Raw genomic sequence first — 25151 nt, 5'->3', positions numbered from 1 at the left:
GAAAATAACGTAACTAGAAACATTACGGATTTTTAACATTCTCCGAAAAACGCAGTTTTATTGATCGACTTCAGGTGCATTGACAAAAAATTTCATTTGTTACAGTAACTAGAAAAATTGAGTAAAACGGGTATCGTTGAAAAAACTGTTTGAATATTGTTGGAATTAGGAAAAACGAGGCACGTCTAACCACTTTGCGCTATCGTCGATCCTTTTTTGGTTATTGCAACGCAAAATCAGTTTCTGAGGTTTACTCTACTTTTTTAGTTAAACAAGGCGTTAACGTCAATTTATTCTTGCACAAGTATTAAATTTTCGCAACAGTTGCAAGAAAATATAGCAACAGCGATCGCAATGAGAAAGAATAGTAACGGATGCTAGACTTTCTGGTAACAGCTAGAAAACTAATTTTCATTTCCTACATAGAACTATATTTTTCGATTGTAGTGAAAAAATAAAAATAATTAAGGACCGAGCGGTAACCGGAATTAAAAATTTCTCTCAGTGTGAAATACATTTGAAATTGTGGCTAGGAGATGGAACGTTTTCAGTCGATAGCTGACGACGAGATTGAATTACGTAAACCGAAGAACGAGGGGGAAAAAAAGCGTAGCTTTTTTTACGATCTGGAAAAATTGAAAATCCGGAAGAGCCGACGAAGCTGTTCGTTCCTCAGGGGAGAATGAAATCCTCATGGGACGACGGGATTCCTCGGAAAATATTTCCGGGTTATCTGCGTAATTTCACTCTCGTACATGTGAACGAAAATCCATCTGTCGATATCGTTGCTTACTGCAATTTTATACCAGCGCTTGAGATATTAAGGAATAAAGAATGGATAACGTCGATTTATAAATCGGTATACTGAAAAAATTTACTTCAATAGATTTTCTCTTCTTTTTCAGCAGTCGCTCGATCCATTTATAATTTCATACGAGTTACACTGTCATATGTCGATAACAATCGATCTATCATTGTAATTTTGTAAAGGGTAATGAAAAAAACTGTTCCGGTTAATTCGTGGAAAACGGTCTTTCGAACTGACTTCCAAATCGTAGGATGAAACCGAACGGACGGTAACATTTTTTGATAATTTAAAAACGATTTGAAATTAACCGTCGACGTCTAAATTTGTGTTTATACAAGTGTTGAGCGATTAATCGATTAATCGGAAGCTTGGACTAATCGTTTCTTCGGTTAATCGATGAATCAAAGTTGCCTGATAAAAATTTTGGGCGTCAATCGGTGAATGGATCAAAACCGTCGATTGATCAATTAATCGAAAAAAAAATCGATCGATCAAAGCTATCGATTAATCGCACAGCATAAGTTCATCCTCTCCAGTTTTCAAGTATATTTTCATTCGTAAATTTTCAAACAGATCTTCGTAGCTCAGAAATAAAATAATTTGATAAATACCCGATGTCCGATTATCTTGTTATAATACTGATAAGAAAAAAAAAATGTCGATCATTGACGAACCAAAGGTCTCCTTGAGGTCGAATCCGCGGAGACCAGAACCGATGAAATCCGGGTTCTCGGCCGAGAAACGGCAATCTAAACTGCGCATTAAACTTTCCAACTTTTTTCACGGTCGTATATTTCCGGAAATCGCCGCAGGCGCACCTAGGGGTTTAGTTTTGTCCACCCCGTGGAACGAGGGGTCGATTTTCGTCCCGAGTGAACGGACTCGGAGGAACGAAATTGCGCTGGACTCGAAGAGCGCTGATCTTAAAGTCCGATCCTTCGAATTTCCGGCTTAGATCCGACGTTCCGGTGAAACGAAAGGTCGTCGTTTGTCGACACGGAATTGAGCCCCTGACATTGTCTTGAAAAGACGCCGCCTGTTGTACACGGGCAATCAGAGCCGCCCCGTAAAACCGTCTATAAACATCCGAAAAGTCGATTCAAGGGGCTCGGTAAACCCGTTTGCCGTTTCTTCGGGGCTGAAATTAAACGGCAACGGGCGAATTAAAATCTACAAGGTAAGTTACCGCGTTTCGAAGAAGAAAACTCCGACCCTCAAACCGTATTTCTTTTATTCCCGATGTCGAACGGCTGGAATTTCTTCTTGTTTTCTTATTTTACATACGCTATTAGAGAATTTAAAATGGTCGCGTAGCTCGATACCTCGTCTCGTTTTGAATAATTCATTCCTGAAAAAGTCTGAAAATAATGTACTTTGTCCTATGAAATAAGAGGGAAATATTCGAGTATAAAAAGAGACTCATAGCTGGAAATTACATTATTTTCTTTATATCTTTAATGTTTGTTTTTTTTTTTTCTTTCAAATTTTGGGAAAAATAAAATATCGTGTCGCTACTTCTTGCAAATGAAGGGTAGTTTCATTTTCCATACACATTTCAACGACGTTGGTTGCGCGTACCTCGTTTTTCGTAATCCCAACAATATTCAAACAGTTTTTGTACCAATAAGTGTTTTACACAATTTTTCTAGTTACTGTAACAAATGAAATTTTTCTCAGTGTATTATTGTAAACGAAACGTGCGTTGCCTTGAAAGATATTTCAAAGTGTGCATAAAATTTCGTTTTTCGATATTGATCGTTATTGAATGCGAAATTTAGAATACGCGATTTTATGTGTGCGGTATCGCAGGAGTTGTAAAACTTAACTTTCCGACAAAATGGATTGGTGTGCAGTCTAAGAGTTGTTGATTCTGTTTTTTTTTTTAATATTACATCAACGGGAGAAGAACGGTAAAGAGTGAAAAGATAACGCGAAAGAAAATCGTTGGAACATTTGTATAAAAAGTTATTCAACTTTTCGAATTACGTACAGTTACGGTGGAGAATTGAAAAGGAAAAGTGAAGCTGATGTTTTTCACCCTTTTTAAAGGGGATCTGCAATTTAATAAAAAGAAACGAACAGAACACGGTATGAATAAAAATGAGTCTGCAGGAACGATATTCCGCATATTGTTTCTTCGTGCATTTTATGCCAGATGCAGCTGCGTAAGCTACAAGGAGAAATAACCGGTATGAACGTAGGAAATAAATTTTTTCATCAATTTTCAATTGCGATCCGAATTTTATTCAGTTTTATTCACGTAAAAAGTCGTGTTCGCGTTACGTGTGAAAATGGTTTGTTAGAATTGTTTCTATGTGTTTTTTTCAATTCACTTTCCTTCAATAAAGCCGTTCGAGTCCGAATTTTCTCATATTCTTAAATTATCTCCAAAAAGGTAATTAAATTGAAATATAGCACTAGTTTTTTTTTTTTTTTGCAGCTCATCGAGATTTATTTTTATGCACTTTTAAACTATGTTTATGGAAAAGAAATAAAATGAATATAAAACTGAATTTTCAGGTATAAAATAAATAAGAAACTAGATAAAGCAGACTTGTGATATCTTTTACTACTTTATTCAAAACTCTTGTCCAATGACAAGATTAACCGAATCGACGGTACAAGAGAAAAAGATTGAACAGCAGTTTTGAAGAAAGTAGAAAAAGACATCACAATTCTATTTGATTTATCTAGAATCTTAAGTCTTGTTTTAACCTAATGCTGTTCATTTTGTACGTAAACATTCAGTTCCATATTCATTTGATTTTTTGTTTCCATAAAAATAGTTCAGAAAATGCATCAAAATAAATTTTCTATGTGTTCTAAAAAAAAAAAAAAAAAAAAAAAAAAAAACAAACTAGCGCTACATTTCAATTCGACATACCTAAATACATAAAAAAAAAAGGAAAGCATCGTTACTTGAGGGAGAAATTACAAGTTATATTTCGCACGCCTGTGCAATCGTTAATCAGTGAGATCAGTTCGCTGCATCGATCCTTCAAAACATCCTGCTCTCATGCATATTCGCCTAACTACGTTTAGTCGTTGATTGCGAAGGCTTGCGTAACTTGCTGACCCCGATTTCCTCGGCCTGATCGAATTTGTTCGGTAATTAGTTCGGCTCTAAGAGAAGCGACCGCTTCGCTGCTTGTTTTGTTACTTTGTTGAAAATTATACGCTGAAAAATTTCGCCGGATTATCTCGGATAAGTTCTCCAGGTGAATTAAAGTACTGAGTGACGTGAAAAAAATTGAATTTGGATAAAAAAAAAATGTTTTGCTATAATCAAATTGTAAAAAATGTATCAAAAAAGTTTAACTTTTGCATGAGAATGATTTAGTATATGATATGCATGTATTTTATACGGACGGTGTAGTTTTTACTGGTTTAAATATTATAAAATATAACACTCACGAATAATAATGGAATATGAAATATTGTTTTAGACTCTGACCATATGATGTTTTTTTTTCTTCCTTACAGTGAATAACCGAGTGCACGTTAAATTTGTTGAATTTACAACTCTTATTTGGTTTTTTTTACATAGTTTAACTGATTGTAAAAATATTTTTCAAGGTAACTATAATATTGGGATATTGTGTGTAAAAAATATTAGTGTTAAAACTGACGAAGATTGACATTGGTTTCCGTTTTTGGAATAAAAAAAATTCACTGCAGGATTCAGACTCGAATAATGGTTTTTTACGTTTTTCAATCACTTTTTCTATTTGTTTTAAAATATCGAAATGGCTGGCAGTATTCATATAAAATGAATTATTTTTTTCTTGAATCTTGATTGTGTGTTTTAGAACTGGAAAAAAAAAAGTTTCAAAAATCAGTAATCAAATCAAAGGAAGAATGATAAAAAAAAAAATCGAAAAACGTTCATCCAATCTAAATCTTGCGTGAAAATGTTTTGTTTTCGAAAAGGGAACGTCTTTTTTTTTTTGCTTTGAAATGGACTCAAAAATTTGTCGTCTAAAGACCGGTGATTGGAAAAATGTAAAAAAAATTTCCGCAAGGTTTTCAGGGTTTGTAACAACATAGGAGAAGTCGTTGTTAAAATTAAAAAAATTTCACGGCTAACCGTTTACAAATTTGGTACATGAAGAAACAAAGTTGAGTCAAGGAAATGCGTCGTATAAAGTATGATCCTTAAATCCGCGATGTGGAGGATAAATCGGGCAACGAAATAGAACCATAATACGAAACACGCATGCGGAAACGCGTCAGCACGGCGCAATTAAACGGAAGAGAAATTTCCTCTTCCTGGACCAATTACATACCATCCTCCCCTCTCTTTCTCTCTCTCTCTCTGTCTCTCTCTCTCCGAGGGCCGATTGGACGCGGGGCGAGAGAAGGAAGCTGGGAAAAAGGGGGACGAGGGTCGCATAATCACCAGGAAAAGCGGGCCGCACTTGTGCGAAAATGTATAAGCGGCGAAAAGGGAGGAGAATTTCCGACTATTCTAATCTCGAAGTAATGCTTCACCTTCCTTCCTTGCCCTATATACACGTACATTATGACATGTGTATGGGTTATTCCGCGACTATTTATCCTACTGTAAAAGTTATTGATACACGAGATATAAAGAAAATAACATTTGAAGTGTTGAGTAGGGAAAAAGACAAAAAAAAAAAAAAAGAACGATAGATTTCATCAATTTCAAGAATTCAAAATCAAAAAGTATAATAAGGAAACGTTACCCAACGATGAAACGATGAGACCTGACTTTTCAAATTTATGGAATACACTGCGGTACTTTTCAGAAGTGAGAAAATAAAAATTTCTCAATCTTCAAATAAAAGAAAGAGAGAAAAAAATTAAAATTTATTGAAAAAGCTTTTGATGTTTTTTGACGTTTGATTTTTCAAAAAGTACAAATAAAAACGCACGATCACGAGGACGAAAAAAAAAAAAAACAAAAACTTTCCAGTAATATATTTTTCAAACAGTTGTAAGTGTTTGATAATGTATAAAAAAAACTTTTCAATAATTCATATTTCGTGAACGGTTTGAACAAAAAAAAAAATTGATCAAAACTCATGGAACTTGATTGCACAGAATCCAAAAAGATGACTGAGCTTGGCCAAATCAAAAGTCTCAACTTTAGCTTTGGATTGACTTGGCACGGAATACCCTATATAACTATATTCGAGGATGGCTTCGAGTTCCATGCCGCGTTCTCGACAGTACAACGGCTCGCGTTTCGATCCCATGAATCTCAATCATGTCCGATAAACATTTTCAGAATTCGTTGGCAAAATTTTTTAGTAGCTGCCGTTCCGTTGTTACGGTAACGATTTCATTCCTGCATGCAGTTCGAAAGACCATTGTTGTGATTAACTGAGTAGTATTATTCTTCTCTTTTCTTCCCGTGAAAAATGTGACGTACAAACGAAGATTTTCATATTCGAAACAGTTCTCGCGGAAAATTATGTTACATAATAAGTGAAACGAACTATTTGACTTGGGGTGATATTCATAACTGCCAATATGCATTCAATTATAATATATAATGAAACATTCATTACCTCTGAAACCAATTAATACTTTATTTGTGGCGGTGCGTTTTTATTCGCCGCATTGAGAGAAATTTTTTGTTCCGGTTACCGCTCGGTCCTTAACTGTTTTCATTTTTTTACCACAATCGAAAAATATTGTTCTAGGTAGAAAATGAAAATTAGTTTTCTAGCTGTTACCGGAAAGTCTAGTATCCGTTACTGTTTTTTCTCATTACGATCGCTGTTGCTATATTTTCTTGCAACCGTTGCGAAAATTTAATGCTTGTGCAACGATAAATTGCCGTTAAAGCCTTGTTTAACTAAAAAAGTAGAGTAAACTGAATAAACTGATTTTGCGTTACAATAACCAAAAAAGGATCGACAATAACGCAAAGTGGTTAGGCGTACCTCGTTTTTCGTAATTCCAACAATATTCAAACAGTTTTTTTCACAATACGTGTTTTACTCAATTTTACTAGTTACTATAACAAATGAAATTTTTCTCATTGCAGTATTCGATCTTTTATGGTACCGGAAAATACGTTCGTTAAGATTAAAAGTAATAAGGTCAGAGAAGAAGATAAACGAAGAATGAAAAATCACCAATATCACTATTTGTACACATCACGTACAGAAAGTTTTTACACCGAGTGCTATGAGTATATATATAATATATATTATATTATATATATATTATATATTATATTATATATTATATATAGCAAATTATTCCATTCCCAGAAAATTCAATCAGTTCAGTTCTGGGTCGTTGAATTTCACCGCGGAGGCGAATATAAAGAAGTGAAAGACATTTTTTATCCACACCTCCCCACAAAAAGGGCGAACGAAAATATAGAAGAAAAAAAAAAATGCTTTCAAGAATAAATAACCGTCGTTGGTGAAGCGACAAAGAGTCGTTTAGGCGTTCTACGGTTACTGTGTTTATGTAGTTGTATACATGATATGTATGAGGCAGGATATCGAAACTGATCGTGAGATGAATCGCGAACATCGCTCGAATAGCTTCGAGTGGTGAAAAATATAGACGAGAGACAGAAATCGAACCAGGAGAAGCAGATATCTCGTTAGGTCAAGTGCTTCGTGGCTCCGGTAAACTTCATCGTTTTCGCTGATCATTCTCAGCTGTGAAATTTTTAATCATAAAAATTAATGCATTAAACGTGAATTTTTTATTCTGTTGTAAGAACACTTTTCGTTCAAAATCAAATTCAATGATTAATGGGAATTATACATCATCAAAAATTAAAATATAATGGTTAACGGAATTATCTTACAATCGAAAATTGATATTACACGACTAGTGGATGTATTTTGTATTAAAAATCAAAAATTAATGGTTAATGAAAACGTTAATGCATGAAAAAAAAATTAATGACGTACCTACAGCCCTGATAATTTCTTTCGTGCTTAAACAACATTTTGTATATGCGAATCAAATTGACAGAGATTAAAGTTTAATTTACACTCAAGCACGCGCGTACACGTATTTGTTTTTACATACATACAACAGACTGCCTAAAAACATTTTCCTTGTTTGCGGTGAAACGTTAAAGAATGTGAAAAAATTCCAGAAACTCTGCTCGAATTCCCGTCCGCTTCCCGTTTTTTCCCAAATATTCTCCGAGGCCGTAGAACCGTGAAAAAGTTTTCTACACAGATACGTGCGGTAAAATTGGTCAGCCTTGATCAGCGACAACCCTGACACGGGGTAGTCGTGCAGTTGTCATATCGCAGTTATACACGGTGACGGATGATGCCTGGAGATGGAGATCGGGGGGAGCGATGTGCAATGCGTGACGGGAAGCGAAGAGATCATAACGAACGATGTACCGAGTAGCAAGAGTCGACGGTAGGTACGCCAAAGCCGAGGGGTGGTTATTGATCAGTATACACACAGGCGCTAGCCAGGGTTAAAGCGTCGGCGGGAGGGGGATTGGACAAATGGATCGGAGAACGGTATCGGAAGCTCAGTAAGGGAACACGACGTTGGTCGTGCTTCTATCTATCGGGTTGCGCGTGCTGCGGACGATTAATTAACTGCAGATTGCGCCGGGTATGCGGGGTGTACAGGTTCAACCCCTGGGTTATACAGACTCGAAGGCATGTATTGGTCTACGGTATGCCATCGAGGAACCCCTAACGTGTCCTGAACACTGCACACTGCACGCCGAACTCAGGAGAGCCTCGTTCTCCGATCGATCGATCACACCGAGTCCGTGTACACTTGGCTGCAATGACTCTGAGAGGGTTGATTTTTTCGGTGAGTCAGTTATGTTGGCAACGCAGACACCGACCGCAGCGCCGCACCCGGACGGCTGCGAAACAACCTCGAAACGATCGATCCTTGTGAGTATGTACCCGTAATGCAATGCGAAAAAATCTGAATCTTTGCCAGCACAGCGTAATCCATGATCGTAGAATCTTGTATTTTTATGTCAGATTCGATTACATTGGTAATGATTCTGCGTTACCGCGGTAACCGATTAATCGAAGGAACCTGTCGTATCATCCGAGAATGCTGAAAACGTCACACAACCAATGACTGTCGGATCAAACACAAGAATATTAAATTTTACGGTCAGGGGTTTAAACGGGAACGATCTTTGTAAGCACAGCGTAACCTATGATCGTAGAATTTTTTTTTATTTTTAGATTAGATTCGACGGTTATGGGTTGTGTCACGTTTTCAACATTCTCCGATGATACGACAGATTTCTTCTATGCGTCGGTTACAGTGGTAATGCAGAATCGTTACCAATTTAATCGAATCTAACCTCAAAATACAAAATTCTACGATCATGGATTATGTTGTGCTTACAAAGATTCAGATTTTTTCGCATTGCCAATCTCGAATCATCCGAGAATGCTCTCGACGAGTTCAGAGTAAATCGTTTGAGCCGTTTTTTAGATATCGGATAGGGTGAAAAATATTTCGATGAAGAATCGAATGGCTGGTTTTCAATACTCGAACATTCAAAATGAACCCAATTTTTTCAACCGTCTGTAAACACATCGAGAATATAGTTCTGGGTACTAAAATGAAAATGGGTCTTATGACTGTAAATAGAAAGTCTACCATTTGTGACTATTATTTTTTTTTATTACTGTTACTCACATCATATTTTCTTGTGATTATTGTGATAATTTTATGTTGGTGGAAAAACGAATTAATATCGAGACTTCGTGTAGCGGGAAAAATATTGTAACCAGTAAATATTGTGCTTTCAACAACTGTAGTCACTCTAAATAGTCACTCGGATCACATTCTCTTGTAATTACAACGACATTTAAACCGCCACTGTAACAATACCCGTTTTACTGTAATTTTGTAAATTGTAAACCAGCTATGACACATAATCTTCTAAGAGTTTGAATTTCATAGCAACTGAACGTTTGACACGCATTTGCTCGTATATAGAATAACGAAAAATCTATAATATTATTTCGAAATTGTACCTTTAAGGGTGTTTTTTGATAACGTATAATCGCTGATAGATTAATCAATTTCTGCAGCCTGCAGCCTGTTTGATTTTCAAATTTGAATTATCAGCGTGAGAGAACAATATCATTCAGAGAGAAGCATCCAGGTTAGATAAAAAGTTTTCTCTCGGTCCTACCGTACTTTTATGTTTTACGTATTTTTCTTTACTCTCTTTTTTTTCCATTCTTTCCTTCCTTCCGCAGTTTTCCTCTCCCCATGGGAGCCCTGCAAAAGGGGTTCGGATTTTGCTCTCCCTGCAGCATCGGAAGGGCGCTGGATGGCGGGTTACGAGAAGGGACGGCGCCTCGCTCCTACCGGGGACATAAATTTTCCCCAACTTTGGAAACGAATGGTTACCTAACAGCCAACGGCTTTCGCCCACGCAGCTCCCAAGACTGGGATTAAATTTCCCCTATGGTACTTGCAAATTTGGAGTCAACTAAAATACTGTTTAAAATACAGATACCGTAGAGAATTTCGCCGTTACCGACCCGATTTCCAGCTTAAATTAATCCAAGACCTCGATTAGTGCCAATTTTAATCATCGTTACTTTTTGGAAAATTTTACTCGTTACGACACAATTATTTTGGACATAATCACTTGAAAAACAGTATTTCATAGGGAAAACTTCGGAGGAAAAATTCCTGAGTGTAAAATTTTTGTAGAATAAAAGGAATAAAAGGTTATCACATATTATGTAACTAGTTTTCATCACATCAACTGGTAAACAAACAAAATTATAAACGCGAATATAGTAGTACAAAAAGCTCTCAGTTTTTTCGTAAACAAAAGCATCGATGATCCGTTGAAAAATTAAGCAAAAGCAATTCCGAAACCAAAATGACAATCGGTAAAGAAGAGCTTATTTATTTACGTAAAAAACGCATCACTGCATATTTTTACATCATCATCAACATTACCGTCATCCATTACCACTCGTATCATCGTGTAATCTTGAAAAATTTTTTACCTTTCGTCATTAGTCCGCAGCTTTCATGACTTCTCATTTCTACTTGTACTATTTCCACTCGCTGCAGGGCTGTTGTAATACGCGCGAGCAAGAAGTTATACGGAAAAAGCAGAAGCAGAGGAAAAAACGAAGAGAAGAAAACACGAGAGGGGAGCAAGAAGGCTTAAGGGGCACATCCATCTTGACCGTTCACAACTGGAACAATTTTTCATCATTTGCAGGGCGAAAGAAATGAGGCGACATTCAGCTTTGGTGATCGTTACTTGACCAAAGTAAGAGAGAAAAAAAAAAAAGAACCATAGAATAAACGATAATAATGGAAACGTGACAACGAATATAATATTTAGAATTTGTACTTATAACGCAGCAACTCATAGTTCAATATTTCAAAATAGACACAAGAAGGAAAAAAAAAAAAAGAATAATTCCATGGTTTGTCATCGATAATTTCTAAGCAGTCAAACGACAGTTTCATTTTCTTTAGATTTTCCTTTAATCAAAGAAAATGGCTTTTCTAATCTGTTATAATACGTAGAATTAGATCAAATTGCGCGATGGATAAATGAGCTTTTTTTCCCCTAATATCTACAAGTAATAAAAATAATAATAAAAATAAAAAAAAAAAAAAAAACATACCAATCAATCACCTCCTATTTCATGGATTATATTTTCATCGAGACTTGTTTTCGACGATGGAAATAATTAATTATACGGAATCTCTTTCAGCCCGATTCGTAGAGAATAATACAAACAACGGTGATGATTGATCGATAAGTTGTCACCTCTGTAATAATAAATCGAACTGTCACGGCGGAGTGTAATTATTCTTGAAAATGGAGAAATCTTTGAATATTTTTCTTAATTTTACTTTTCAACCCGCAGAGGCTGCGACACGCGAATGACGTGCATAAAAGCTCGGAGTATGTTAGTTATATACCAACATTGAAATAATGCGTCCATTAATATTAAACACCCGGCGTCACAGCGATTTCAAAGACCTTTCACCACCACCTCAAGGCATCTGTACACATTCGTACAGTTTGGGCAGATGCATGTACACGCTCGCTTGTATATTAAAGCACACCACGGGGGCTGAAAGATGCATGCGCGCAGCGTGAGGCGAGTCAATGAACTTTCAACTGCAGCTTGCAGCTTGAAAATCGCGAGGAACTCCAAGCGAACTGAGAGAAATTTTTAGTTACGGTTACCGCTCGGTCCTTAACCGTTTTCATTTTTTACCACAATCGAAAAATATAGTATATAAATTAACGTCAATGCCTTGTTTAACTAAAAAAGTAGAGTAAACCTCAGAAACTGATTTTGCGTTGCAATTACCAAAATGGAATCGACGATAGCGCAAAATGTTTACGCGTACCTCGTTTTTCGTAATTTCAACAATATTCAAACAGTTTTTTTTTAATTATACCTGTTTTAATGAATTTTTCTAGCTGCTGTAACAAATGAAATTTTTCTCAGTGCATGTCGAGACTTTCGGAATTAATGTATCTATATTAGAACGCAGTCGCGATCCGAACACTTGCCCTTTACGACTTGCCCTGTTTTCTTATTTATTTATTTTTTTCAGATAAACAATTCACCCCCGGGAATGTGAATTTTGCTACGAGGTTGAAATTAAAAAAAAAAGAAAACAAGAGGAATGATATTTGAAAAGTATGAAAATATATTTCTTAGAAAAATAAAGCTCATTTTGTGTAATGAATTTTATGTTTCGATACATTTTCTCTCTTTCTCTCTCTCTCTCTCTCGGTTGATTATATCTTTTGTGTTGTCCTCAGGGCGCTCATTGCTCTAGGACATTTTTAACCCTCTGTGTCACACATTATTATGCTGAGAAAACTTTTAGAACAAAATAGTATTCCATGGTTTTTCGAGCCGCTGATTACGAATCTGAAATCGAATTTTGAAAATTCAAGGTGGCAGATACAATGTGGCGGTCGAAAATTTCAAATTTGATCAAATTTGGTCAAAAGACCTTTGGAGTTGCTGATTGGATTCGCCCTAATGAATTTTCAAAATCTGATTTCAGTTTCGTAATCAGCGACCTCAGAAACCCCTGAGCAGAGTATCTTTCTCTGGATTCGATCGAATTTGAAATTTTTGTACGCTGTATTGAATCCGCTATTCTGAATTTGTGAAAACCTGATTTCAGAATCGTAATCAGCTACCCCAAGAATTCGTAATTCATGTAAAACATATGCACGTGTAGAGGAGTTAACTTTCTCGGAAATGAATTGTTTCTTCAATTTTCACCAATTTATTCAATCATTTGCTTTCCAAGAATAATAATTTACATCACAACAATTCCTCTCGAGTAAATTGAAAACATATCAGTATACTATCAGAACTAGCAAAAAAAAAAAAAACTGCAAAGAAATATGTTGAAAACTTGTCTAAATATATGGTAAGAGAGTACTTAGCACTATGACTCAAAGGATTAATAAACGCTTTACTTTCTTTCTCTCTCTCTTTCTCTCTCTCTCTCTGCACCCTTTCGTGACATAAATTTTGACATATCGTATATAAATTTCCTCCAGTATTTGAACGTAGGTAAAAGAAGAACCAGACAGTATTAAAAATGAAATAATAATAGTTTCGTAGAAAGATTAAGTTTCCCGTTTAAACGATAAATAAACCTAAAATTCATTCCACCGCGTCGTAATCCCTGTTTTTCTCATTCGTCAAAGTGAGATGCGTGAAAAAGACGAAACTCGTACAAGGTAGATAGGAACATATTTCTCACACGCCTATATATTGTGATTCCCTTGAAATAGGGATGAATTTAGAAAGCAGTTGATTTGAGTGCTTTTCCCCGACAGCTGAACGCCGCGGCGTAGTGCAGTTTCTGAATATTTCACAATCTCGAGCTCGATTCGAGACGGTAAAGGTGTGCAAGGGTGAGAGAAGCGACGGTGAATTACAAATTAGAGACAGTCAAACGTCAATTAAACCCCTGAACTATCGGCCGGATGTATATTTCAGAAACTGAAACTCGGGGGAGAAATCGAGATGGGATTTTGGCAAAGCAGGACAAGCCACTTTTCCCAAATTTTCCGCTCAAGTTAACGGAAATCGCAATATCCATGCCCGCAGAGCTGAAACTTATCGGAATCCGCCACCAAAGTGTCCCTTGAGGCTTGGAAAATTTTCTTCTCCAGTAACGACGATTGATCTTCGCACTCCGCGGGTTTGTCACTTAAATTATCGCAAATTCGATCGACGATACGGAATAAATTTTCTGTTCAAGATAGGATTGCATTTCGATATTTTATCCGTGGTAATTGAAACCGAAACTAACAGCAAAAGGAAATTGTGAACATTTGCGTAGTTTTCGGAAGGAGGAAAGAAGGAATCAGAAAAAAAAAAAACATTAACCACTCAGAAACTAATTTTCGATAGGAGTAAGAATTTCTTTTCTCTTCGTGAAATTTGATAGCTTTTTTACGCAGGTACGCAGACTGAGCAGTTCTCGAAGAAGAGAAATCGAATGAAAAAGAAAGCTCGGTTGAGAATGAGTTTATTTTTGAAAAAGATTTTCAATTCAGCAGAATGACTGCGAGAAAATTCATTCGATATCTGTAAATTGAAATGTTTTCTAGCGGATCTGACAAACGTAGACTGTACGTGTTACATAATTTATACATAAGATACAATTTCATTCTCGTGGAATTGAAAAAATATCTTACAAATACACATATTTTATAACTGAAATGGAAATGTTTAAATGAAATATTTCGGACGTTCCGTAACCGAATGAATAGGAACAAAGCTGAACTCGCTAAACCGTAATTAGAGAAATTTCTCCGTTAATTAAAAAGATTACAACACGCGACTTTCCGCAAGAAAAAACGCGAACTCTCCACTTGCGCATTGCGGATTTGCGGCTAAGCCTTTGCAATACACGCGCACATCGAGCCGAGGCGCTCTTGACACGGTTTATTTGACGTTTGCGCCACGAACACACACCGTTTACTTTTTTCTCACGACAGAAAGCGGACCGCGTTTGAAACTTTAAATTTCCAAATTTTCGGAAAAAATTATATTGTCAATAGGATTAAAAATGTGTGATAAATACAGTAGGCAATTATTGAAGAAACAAGAAAACTACAGAAATTTAACAGACGTTTAAACATCAAGGTTAAAACAATTTTCTGAATACAATTCAATCGGAGAGTAATTGAATTTAATTATAAATCGATATGATTGAACTTTACTCAGTTGATACGGAATAATTATCGAGTATAATAGTATTGCGTTAAATTTCTCCAATCGAACGCAATTACCATTATCGAGTTGATGTAAAAATTTTTAATAAATTGCAGACGAAAAACGCTTGGAATGACACGTCAGTAATTCTTAATCACTTCTTAGATGCCATTGAAACTGTATCTTAAAATTTTTCTTATTAGAAATCAAATCCAACTTTGCAAACCACCAGATCCTAAAATTATTTTACATTGATATTTTATCTCCGCATCGCGCGGTTTAGTCCCATCGTATTTTCTACAATTCTCGCTTCTCCAGGTAGGCGAATCTACACAGAGTAGGTGAATTTATGCACCTATTCATAACTCCGTGCACAGTTGGCTTCAAGCTGAGTACCGGATGCGCGGCTCTGGTTGTACGGGTTACGAGTGTTTCGCTTCCGCAAATTCTTGTTAAACCGGATACGGTTTTGTATAAGAACCTACAGTATCTTAGGTTACACCTTTGAGCACCGTAATTCTGGCTGAAATTTAGTGGCGGAAAGAAAATCCCGAAACAAACTTGGTAATAAGATCTGAGCTATTGACATTTGTGACGATAAGTTTGACAAGAGTAATTATTACAGAGTATAATTGAGATTTCATCAAACATGATCGAATTTATGAGATATATTACAGATTTGATTCTTTTTTTTTCTTCGTTTTTTTTTTTCTTTTATACTTTCACTACCCAGAGGAAACGTGCAATTTAAAAAGTGCAGAATGGATACTCGAGGGAGATCAGTGGCGATGATAATCGGCGGTAAACTAAGGATGCTGGAGGATATATGTATATATATTTATTTTTTTTTTTTCAAGCAAAGGGACAAGAAAATAGAAGGAAAAAAATACAGACGAGATTGTTGTAAAATTCGCTGACGATTCAACGGTTCTCTCATCTCTGAATTGTACCTACGTTCGCGCTTGTATTTTCTCCTATGCAATAACAATCACAATAATAGTAATAATAATCGTTAGACGGAAGCGAATCTCCAACTCTCAACGGCCGTTGAAATGTAACTCGCGACGAAATTCATGCCGAGTTTTATACCTGATTCCGTCCCCTGGGATACGAAAAGTTGCAATTCGTTCAACAACCCACATTTAAAATAATTTTTCTTGCGTTTTTTTTTTTTTTTGTTTTTTTTTTCTTTAGCTTCAATTATTCTGTAATAATATACATATTCAGTAACATCGTTGTAATAATTTTTTTTCCTCGATTGATCTCAAATTCGCTGAAATGAAATGTCAGCCTGATTTATCGACAAGTAGAATCTGTTATTACTGAGAAAACTTTGACAAATTTGTTTTTATCATATAACAAAGCATTATTGTTGATAAATTGAAATTTGCGTATATAATATATATATATATATAATATTTCGTCAAATTTTTGGGGAATAAATGTGGAATATAATGTCAATTATAGTCCTATAATAATAAAAGTATATCAAACGTGAAAGTATGAATAATTTTGATTTCGAATAATTTAGCATTCGTAAGGTCAGGCTTTGTTTTATTCGCGACAATGCTGAGTCGAAATACGTGGAATCGTGAACATAATAACAGAGAGAAAGAGAGAGATCGAGAGAGAGAGAGAGAGAGAGAGAGAGAGAATAACCCCGAGTGCTTATAATTATAATCTTACCTATGAACAACTCCGACGTAGTCCGCATAATAAGCCCAACTCAAACATGAACTCATGGCGAGGAAGTTTGGACCATTGTAACCATGCCCGTTCATACGAGGAGGTATTAATAATAGCGTTGTTTTCAAAACTGTGCTAACGAGACGTCGGTAATTATAGTTAACATGTGAACATTGCGTATAACGGATAAATAATGCGTGAGAAAACGAGAATCCGCCAAACGTTTGCCTCGAAAGAGCCACTGTGATTAATTCCATGTACTCGTAAAGTGTTCCTCGAAACCTGAAGAGAGTCGGAGAGATATTATGAGAAAAAGAAAGAGAGAGAGAGAGAGAGAGAAAGATAAGGAATATTCTGCGGGGTGGAAGAAAGGTTCGAGATACGCTGGGTATGAAACTTTGTAATTCATTCTGACTGCCAAGTTTTTCTTGACAAAGAAAACAGCGTTCCTTTTTTTTTAAGGGCGACGAGGGCGGCTCGCCGCTAATGGCCAGAGAGAGAAATAGAGAGAGAGAGAGAGAGAGAGAGACAGGAAAGTGGTGAGGGTGAGGGGGGGGGGGGGGGAGAGAAAAAGTGAGAGAGAAAGAGAGACAGGGAGTGAGACCGTTTCCCGGATTCAGACCATTCGAAACTCTCGCACGTACAAAGCAAAATGCTTAAAATTCTCATACAGCTATATCACGTATTTGCAAACTTCTTCGAAGCTTTCAGTAATCGCACGTGATTCTCATCCCAGTTGGATACCGAACTACTCAACTCTGCAGACTCCTATCTCGGAGCCAATTGAGAGATTCGTGGGTAAGAAACAGATATATGGACGATCCTTCGATACGGTTCTCCAAGTTCCCCGATCAATCCGTTCGTGTCTAGTATTTATCAAACCCCAGCAAGGTCCGAGTATTTCCAAGAGTAAAATCAGAGAATCCGTAGTCGTGTGTTTTTCTTTTCATTTTCATACGGAATATTTTCACTCCGAGTCTTCGTCAAATTCTCACTTTAGCAAGCTACGAACGTCATTTCCCGAAACACAAAAAAAAAAAAAGAAAAACCGAAAAAAAGGATACAAAGAATACTGAAACTGTGAACAAAAGCTCGGACATCGATGCTAATTGTGGACAAAATTTTATGTATCCTTTCGATTTGGTGGCTAAATTTTTTAGGAAGACTAATTCTAGACAATTTTCGAAATCCAAGAACGCCAACTATCGACTTTTCGTCCGGTGGACGTCGTGATTAGTTTTCCGGTTTTCCGGTCCAGAGTATTCGACCGAGTCAGGCAGGCGTGACAACGAGTCCCTAGATCGATAGAGAGCCGAGGATGGGCCGGCATAAAAGCACTCTCGGTGTACCGCGAAGGATATTTTCTGGAAACAAAAGGTTATTGTTCGGTTCTGTGTTATCGTGTAAACGGACCTGCATGCGATTCGCGCATGTCGTACTTTTCGCTTTATTGCACGATCTTGGTATCGCGATGTCCGTTGATCCGAGCTTGCGGAGGAACGAGCTTGCAAGCTAGGCTCCGTTACCGTTCTCCCGCGAGATTTGTACGCCCGCGTTTCTTCCCAGTTTCACCATACGATGGCTATTTTCACACACGCGCGAATATTCTTACTCACCTTATGGACACGAGGATCATCGCGAATATTAGATACTTTCCAAGGAGTGGTACAACCAACGAAGTTGGCGGTATTATCTCCACGACTAACAGGAAGAAGACGTGAAGGCTGATCAGGATCGAGATCGAGAGTGTCACCTGAAACAGAATCGTTGCACAGATAAGAGTTACACCTCGAAATACAAAAACCAGAAATAGGAACAGCGAAAAAGCTCTACGTAAAATTTGGACTCTTCCAAAAATGTCAAATTAACGCAATAAGGTAAGTGTACAAGTTGTTGACCCTTGTTTTTTCCAAAATGATAGATTAACGGAACGAATCATGAATTTCTCGATCACCAAAATCAATTGCTACGGCATTAAATATTGAAATTTATTTTTACGTCATTTTAGAACCAACGATCAGACAGATACAAACAAAAAAGTTCAATAATTGGGACAGGGTCAATAACTGGTACACTTACCTTAGTTTGAAAAGCAACGATAAAAATACACGGCAGCAAACCAAAGGTCTGATATATCCGGGGTCGATAATTCGTAGTGTAACATTGAACCCCATCATTCAAATTTTCCGCACGATTTCCTTCGAATGTAAGGCGTGGGTTTTTCGGGCGAATAATTCGGAGCCTTATGCTTTCTCTCTTTTCTTTCCTCTGTGTTGTGACAGACGTGCTTTCGTTACATCGGGACGTTTTCTTGAGGCAAGTTCAGCTCGTGCTGGCTTAACAAAAAGCCACGGTAATCAGGGGGGTGATTTGAATGTGGGATATATGCAGCCGCTGGAAGGGAAAGGTGAAGAGAGACTTCCTTGAGGGATTCAGGCTGTCGTTTCGTCCCTCGCCTCTGAAGGGACCAACGTAAATGTACGCCCAATATACCCGAAATGAATTTGGCCCAACGAAATATATTCACTGAACTTCGCACCTCGGTAAAAAAATCCTCGACAATAATCTAAATCCCTACATGACGCATTTTTTTATTACACTTTTTATTTGTTTATTTTTTTGTTGAGAATATCGCAATCATCGCATCACAATTAAATGAATTAGTTTCATGATATGGTCCAATTTTCAACTGTCTAAATGTGTAGAAACGTAAATGTCATGAAATCCCACTTCTGTCACCAAATATTGAGGCAACCAATTAGTCGTTTGAAAAATCACATGAGATCGGACTGAACACGGAATTTTGAATTGTTGGAAAAAAGTTGTTCTTTCCAATTGTCGCAATGTGTGAAAATATTCATTACACTCTCTAAAACTTGTGAACTGGGTTTTTTTTCGATGAAAAAAAGAAACTTGTGAGTTCGAAACCTTTGCGTTTGGTTTGTGGTCCGAAAAAGATGAGACAATATTTTCAGACCCTTTTCTTCTAAACCCTTGAAGAGGGATGAAAAATTGTTCGTGTTTACTTTCCCGAATGGAAAATTGACTCCCTGTAAACGAAGTGATAATTTTTTTACCGCTGTTCAGTAATTTTTTAGAGTTATGAGGCATCATCCCTGTTGAAATGTGGAAATTTGTGGCCGATATAAAACAATTCCCGGGGGAATAGGTTTTAATTGAAAATGGGACGGTTCCCTGCCTGTCGTAATACAGATACAACCTGGGGATCTATCAATTACCTTCAATTTCGTGTGTGAGTACAAATGCGGCTCAAAACCGAGAACGAGCCGCAGGTGATAGTTAATCGAACGTTTTGCGCCGCTTCCCACGTTACATGATACAATTGGTGAAGGTAAAATTGTAGTATGGTTAGAAAACACGACGGTTACGATACGAATTTTTCAAAAATGCGAAAATTTGTTTCGTAAAGTATAAAAACTTGCATATGTTAAAGTATACAAAAAGCCAACGTGTAGAATCGTCAAATTAAATAAAAATATCGCAAGTCGAAACATTGAATTGCCAGAATTCTCACCAATTTTTATTTTGGTTTCGTGTACTCTATCTTTGTACATTTTCAACTTTTCTGTACTTCAACTTTCTGCTTTATGAAATTCTGTAAAGTAAATTCTCGCCTTATTCAAAATTCAATATTGTAATCCTTCTATTTTCTAATCCCTTTGAATTTACAGTCCCATAAAGTACGGATATTTATTTTATTTTTTTTACGAAAACGTGAAAACTCGAGCTTTATTTTCAGATCAATTATCATACGATCCAATGAGTTGATATTTTTTCTGAAAAGCGACGATCCTTTGAGTTTCAGTTTAAGCATCGGCTGAACTCTGTCGGAGATTTTATTCCTGAGATGTCAAGCGATAAAAACCCTCGGTTTTTCACTCTAAAATTAAAATATCTGAAAATCCTGATGTGATCCGCCATTTTTCTTACGTTTATTTTTTCCACCATGCTAGATCCTGTAGAATAAAAGATGCTCGAATTTTATCAAGGCAAGTTACAAAATAACTTTTCTTGCTCGGTGTAATCGGTGGCTTTTATATAGAAGGTAATACGATAAAAGGTGATGGGGCCGAGTGTGTATTTTGTTTCTTTATGATTACACCGTGTCTGTTAGCCTAATCGCACCACTACGGCCCTAAATTATAGGCAATTCAGGGAACAAGTCCGCTCTGAGCAGCTCCGAGTTTCGTCGTGGTGGCATCAGCGTCGCGCTAACAGAAACAGGAGACCAATTAAGCTGCTCAGATTGAACTTGTACCTCGAATTGCCTATAATTTGGAGTGTCAGTGGTGCGCTTCCACGAAAAGATGCGGTATAGGAATCGGATTTTCGATTCCTACGGGAAGTAATATCAGGGAGAAAACATATCTCCGCGTTACAAAAGTGGACTTACATTTTGGTCGTAAGTTTGCAGTACTGCTCTACTCGCAGTGCTAGTATAGTTAGCTGCACTGTGCCTGATGCTCGGCAACACAGGCAACACTAATAAACCGTCAAACTTCTGCGCGCGCAGCTGCGTGCGCATATTCTCGATGCTTCAAACGTCGCCAGCGCTGCGCGTGGCGCTATCGGTACTACAAAACTTGTACCCAAATCTGTCCCACTTTTGCCATACGACGTAACAGGGAGACATGTCTCCACCCTAATAATACTTCCTGAATTCCGAGAATCGAGGACCTTCATTTTTTCACATCATTCATATCGCAACTCTGTAATTGATCGTGATTTTAAATCGCAATAAGTGCTAAGCTCGTTCAAATAAGATAAATCGGGTCGATGTGAAATCCGGCATCGATGTGGCTCGCGAAGTTTCCTCGCAACAACGGCATCGTTGACGTGAAGTAGCATTACCCTGAAAGGGCAACGCGATAAGCTGGATTAGCAATTCCCAGGTAATTTCGCGACCGTTGCTCCACACATACCTCCCCCCCCCCCCCCCTCCATCGCCCCATCGCCCCTCTCTCTCATTCCTCTCGCCCTCTCCGTATAATCGAATCTCACTCGAGGTCGGCGAACCCTGTACAAATCATCCAAGTAATTGCTTCAATTATTTATATCCACCCTTAATATTAAGTTCGCGTGTCGATCGGCCAACCCTTGAATTCCAATACATAATCAGAGACAGACTGATCCATTGACAAAGTTTTGAAATTTGTAACGCAAAATTTTTTCCATTCATTTGGTACCACTGATCCAAAGAAATATATAATAAATTAATAAATTAATGATGTCACATTGCTTCTGAATTTTCATGCAAGCTTTAATTGCTATTCAACTCACCGGAAATCGTTCAGCAAAAATTATTTCAGCTCTTTTGCAAATGTTAAACTATATTTCTCTTTCTCTGCATTGATGATAGGCAAATTTTTTCACTCCATAATGTAAATTCTGTATAAATAATTGTTAAAACTCGTAATTTGATTGGTAAGTTGACAGCTTGATCGTACATAATAGACATAATTAACTGATTCACGTCATTCTTCACTTGGATATCGTTCAAAACAATAATTTCAATCAAAGTAGTGGATTATTTCTACATCTTTTTCTCATCACATCTTTTTTTTTTTTTCTTCTCCTCGTTTCATAAAAAATCATTTGACTTTCCAACCTTTTACCAAGTCTGGACATTTCTCAGCGAATATCGTAAATTAATATCTGGATGAAAATATTCAGATTAGGTCAAAGGATTCGCGAGGACTCGTCGGTTTTTAATAATACGACGTTACGCGGGGAAAAATACTATTTCAACCACGTGAATTCCGTAGTGAGAATTAGTCTCGCGGTCGATTAGTCGGCCCTCTATATCCCCGGATCGGATTGGACCGGCGCGGCGTGATTGCAGCCGTGATACGGAAAGTCTCCCTTGGCGAGTGTAAAACCTTGTGGCGCGTAATAGCGGCCTGTAAATAGCTAACCACTTTGACATTCCATCCTCGACAGCTCCACCTGCGAACAAGTTACGAGAGCAGAGGAGAAGAAGCATGGCATTTTACCAATTCAACAGCTGAAAAGTTCCGCGGACTCTGTAATAAAAAAGAGAGAAAAGGAGACATAAATAGATAGATAGAAATGTAGACCAATGTATAGAGAGATAGATAGACAGATAGATAGATAGAGAGAAGAATAGAGAGACAGCGAGAACAAGCTGAAACTCCCAATACCGAAATGTCGCGTCAAATAAACTGGTGGCACACGGTGGGATGACCAGAAACGGTCAAGGAGCGGATTTCTGCGGGATTTCGATTTCGCCGTTTTCTATTTACATTTATAGGGTGTTTTGTATTAAAGTAGCATGTTTATTCTCGCTCCCGGTATTTTATTAGTACTCATAATGGAATTGATGAAAAGTCTTATCGGTTTTTGGTGAGACCAATGTTTTAAAATAACATGGTAAGAATATCAGTTTTTTTCCAAATACTTACCTCTCAACCGTATTTAATGATGGGGATTTGATCCCGAATGAATTTCGGCGAGAATTGAACTCCTAATTACAAAAGTTGCGTCAATTCAACAATGTGGACCACCCAAACGGTTTGAAGAACATAATCGAGCCTCGACTGTCAATTTTATGTGAATATTCATATTCTGACGTTTTTCGTACCCAATTTTTTTATTTTTGTTACAACTGCAGCATAAATTTATACAAACAAATAAAGGGAGCAGTTTAATTCTGTATAAAATATTCTAGGGATCAAGCCCGTCTCATCAAATACGACTGAGTAATAACAATTGTAAAAAAAAGTACAAACAAAAAATTACACCTTTCTTTCTGTTATTTATTTGGAAAGACTTCAAATTCCAAGATCGATTATTGAAAATTCGGTTTTATAGATATCCTCCGGCTAAGATATTCTTTCGAAATAAGACAAAAAAAAAATCCTACTTCAAAACGAAACACCCCAATGAATAAGCTAACGTCCGAATAATTACACCGGTCAACAAGAATTTTAAGCTTGTGTTCTAGATATTAAATTTTGATTTCTTTCACTTACCTAATCAAAGAAAAGATAATTTCACTAGATAAAGTGTGCTTTTTATTTCGACTTGCTGCCACCTTCTGCTTACACACTATCAATCAAAAAACTTCAACATTTATTTGTCAACGTAAAAAAGACCAAATTAAATTTTCCAAGTAACGAATGAAGATTTTGATTATCATTCGACGCACAGAATCAAAATGTATCGATTTAAATATAATCCCGTAGAAAAAATATTTCTTTTTGTTGACCCGTGTTATTCGAGAGAATATTTGAAAATACGAGGCGAGACGACGCGACTTTGATCCGATGTCAGATGTCCACCTTTTCCCTCTGAAAGCTTTACGACCTCTTGCCAACGTAGTCAGCCGACTTGTTATGGGTTCACAAATGGATGTCGACCCCTCTGTACACGTTCGTGTTTCTCTTGCTTTTTATATATATGTAATTCCGCGGACCCTCCTCGAGCAAGGAAAATATTTCTGGCTATTTTCAGGACGGCACTGACCGGTAAAAAAGCGCTTCAAAAATTCCTTTCTCAAATAAACAAAGTTAAACTTTGAAAAATTCTCTCTTTTCTCACATCATTTTCTGTAATCAACAATATGCGGGTGAAATTTATCGCTAATCCGATTAGCAATGTTGAATTGTAAAAACAACAATGGTTTACTACTATTTTCGCTCGTCGAAATCTTGCAGGGGTGAAAATGATTAGTGATAGAGATTGATGAAGTTTTGAATAAAGAAGAAAAAACAATGTCGAAGATTCTACAACAGTTTTCAACAATGCGATTATTTATTGCCTTCGTAATGAGAGCCCTGCAGCCGGAAGCATATTCCCTTATTATTAATCCGAGGCTTTCGTTTATGTGTGTCGAAGAATTCGCACGTATATGTGGCAATACGTTATCCTCCACCCTCGATAAGTCTCTCTTCAAAAGGGGGCGCCGAAAATCCCTCCGAGTTATCCCATAGATAAGACCGGTGATTGTCAGGCGAGGACGTTTTTCATTGTGTTCTCGAATGTATTTCGGTATGAATATATCCACATTCTTACGGTATTAGCGGAAAAATTTGTGACCGACGTTAATAACCCGTGCAAAAATAACCCAAGAAAAAAATAAGCCGTAGCAAGAAATTAAATTATAATAAACTAAATTAAATTAAACCTGACACAGACAAATCAGTCTTCGTCCTAAAATTTATTTTCGAATGAAAATACGTGCGTTCGACGAAGCAAGTTGAAATAATCATACCAGTCTTTTTTCTTTGTTCCCAAAAGTTTCAATTTCGATTGTTATATGCGATTGAATTCAATTTACAGTTATATCATAGCACGGGTGACGTCATTTGTTGTTTTACAATCCGCCATGTGAGTTATGATTTTTGGGCAATTAGAAAAGAGAAAGATTATGACCAAATTCTTTTTGTTCGTCAACTATTCGAATACCGAATGAA

At 36.9% G+C, this 25151-nt stretch overlaps 1 protein-coding gene and 1 long non-coding RNA gene across 7 annotated transcripts in view; one reads left to right on the top strand and one right to left on the bottom strand.

Moving 5' to 3' along the window:
- LOC124179816 (acetylcholine receptor subunit alpha-like) overlaps nt 1-25151 on the bottom strand; it is a 131413-nt gene that overhangs the window by 4727 nt on the left and 101535 nt on the right. For all 6 annotated transcript variants that reach the window (XM_046564580.1, XM_046564582.1, XM_046564581.1 and 3 more), the window contains one exon: nt 18312-18448. In XM_046564580.1, coding sequence (XP_046420536.1) covers nt 18312-18448 — 137 coding nt within the window. The remainder of the gene's footprint in view (nt 1-18311; nt 18449-25151) is intronic.
- LOC124179818 lies at nt 8275-11084 on the top strand. Its single transcript, XR_006870155.1, has 3 exons — nt 8275-8679; nt 10018-10231; nt 10853-11084. It is a non-coding gene; the product is annotated as an uncharacterized LOC124179818 (long non-coding RNA).

The sequence above is a fragment of the Neodiprion fabricii genome, chromosome 4, assembly GCF_021155785.1.
Source record: "Neodiprion fabricii isolate iyNeoFabr1 chromosome 4, iyNeoFabr1.1, whole genome shotgun sequence".
Classification (NCBI taxonomy): Eukaryota; Metazoa; Arthropoda; class Insecta; order Hymenoptera; family Diprionidae; genus Neodiprion; species Neodiprion fabricii.
The sequence above is the reverse complement of the archived record's forward strand: the minus strand, read 5'-3'. Positions and strand labels throughout refer to the sequence as shown.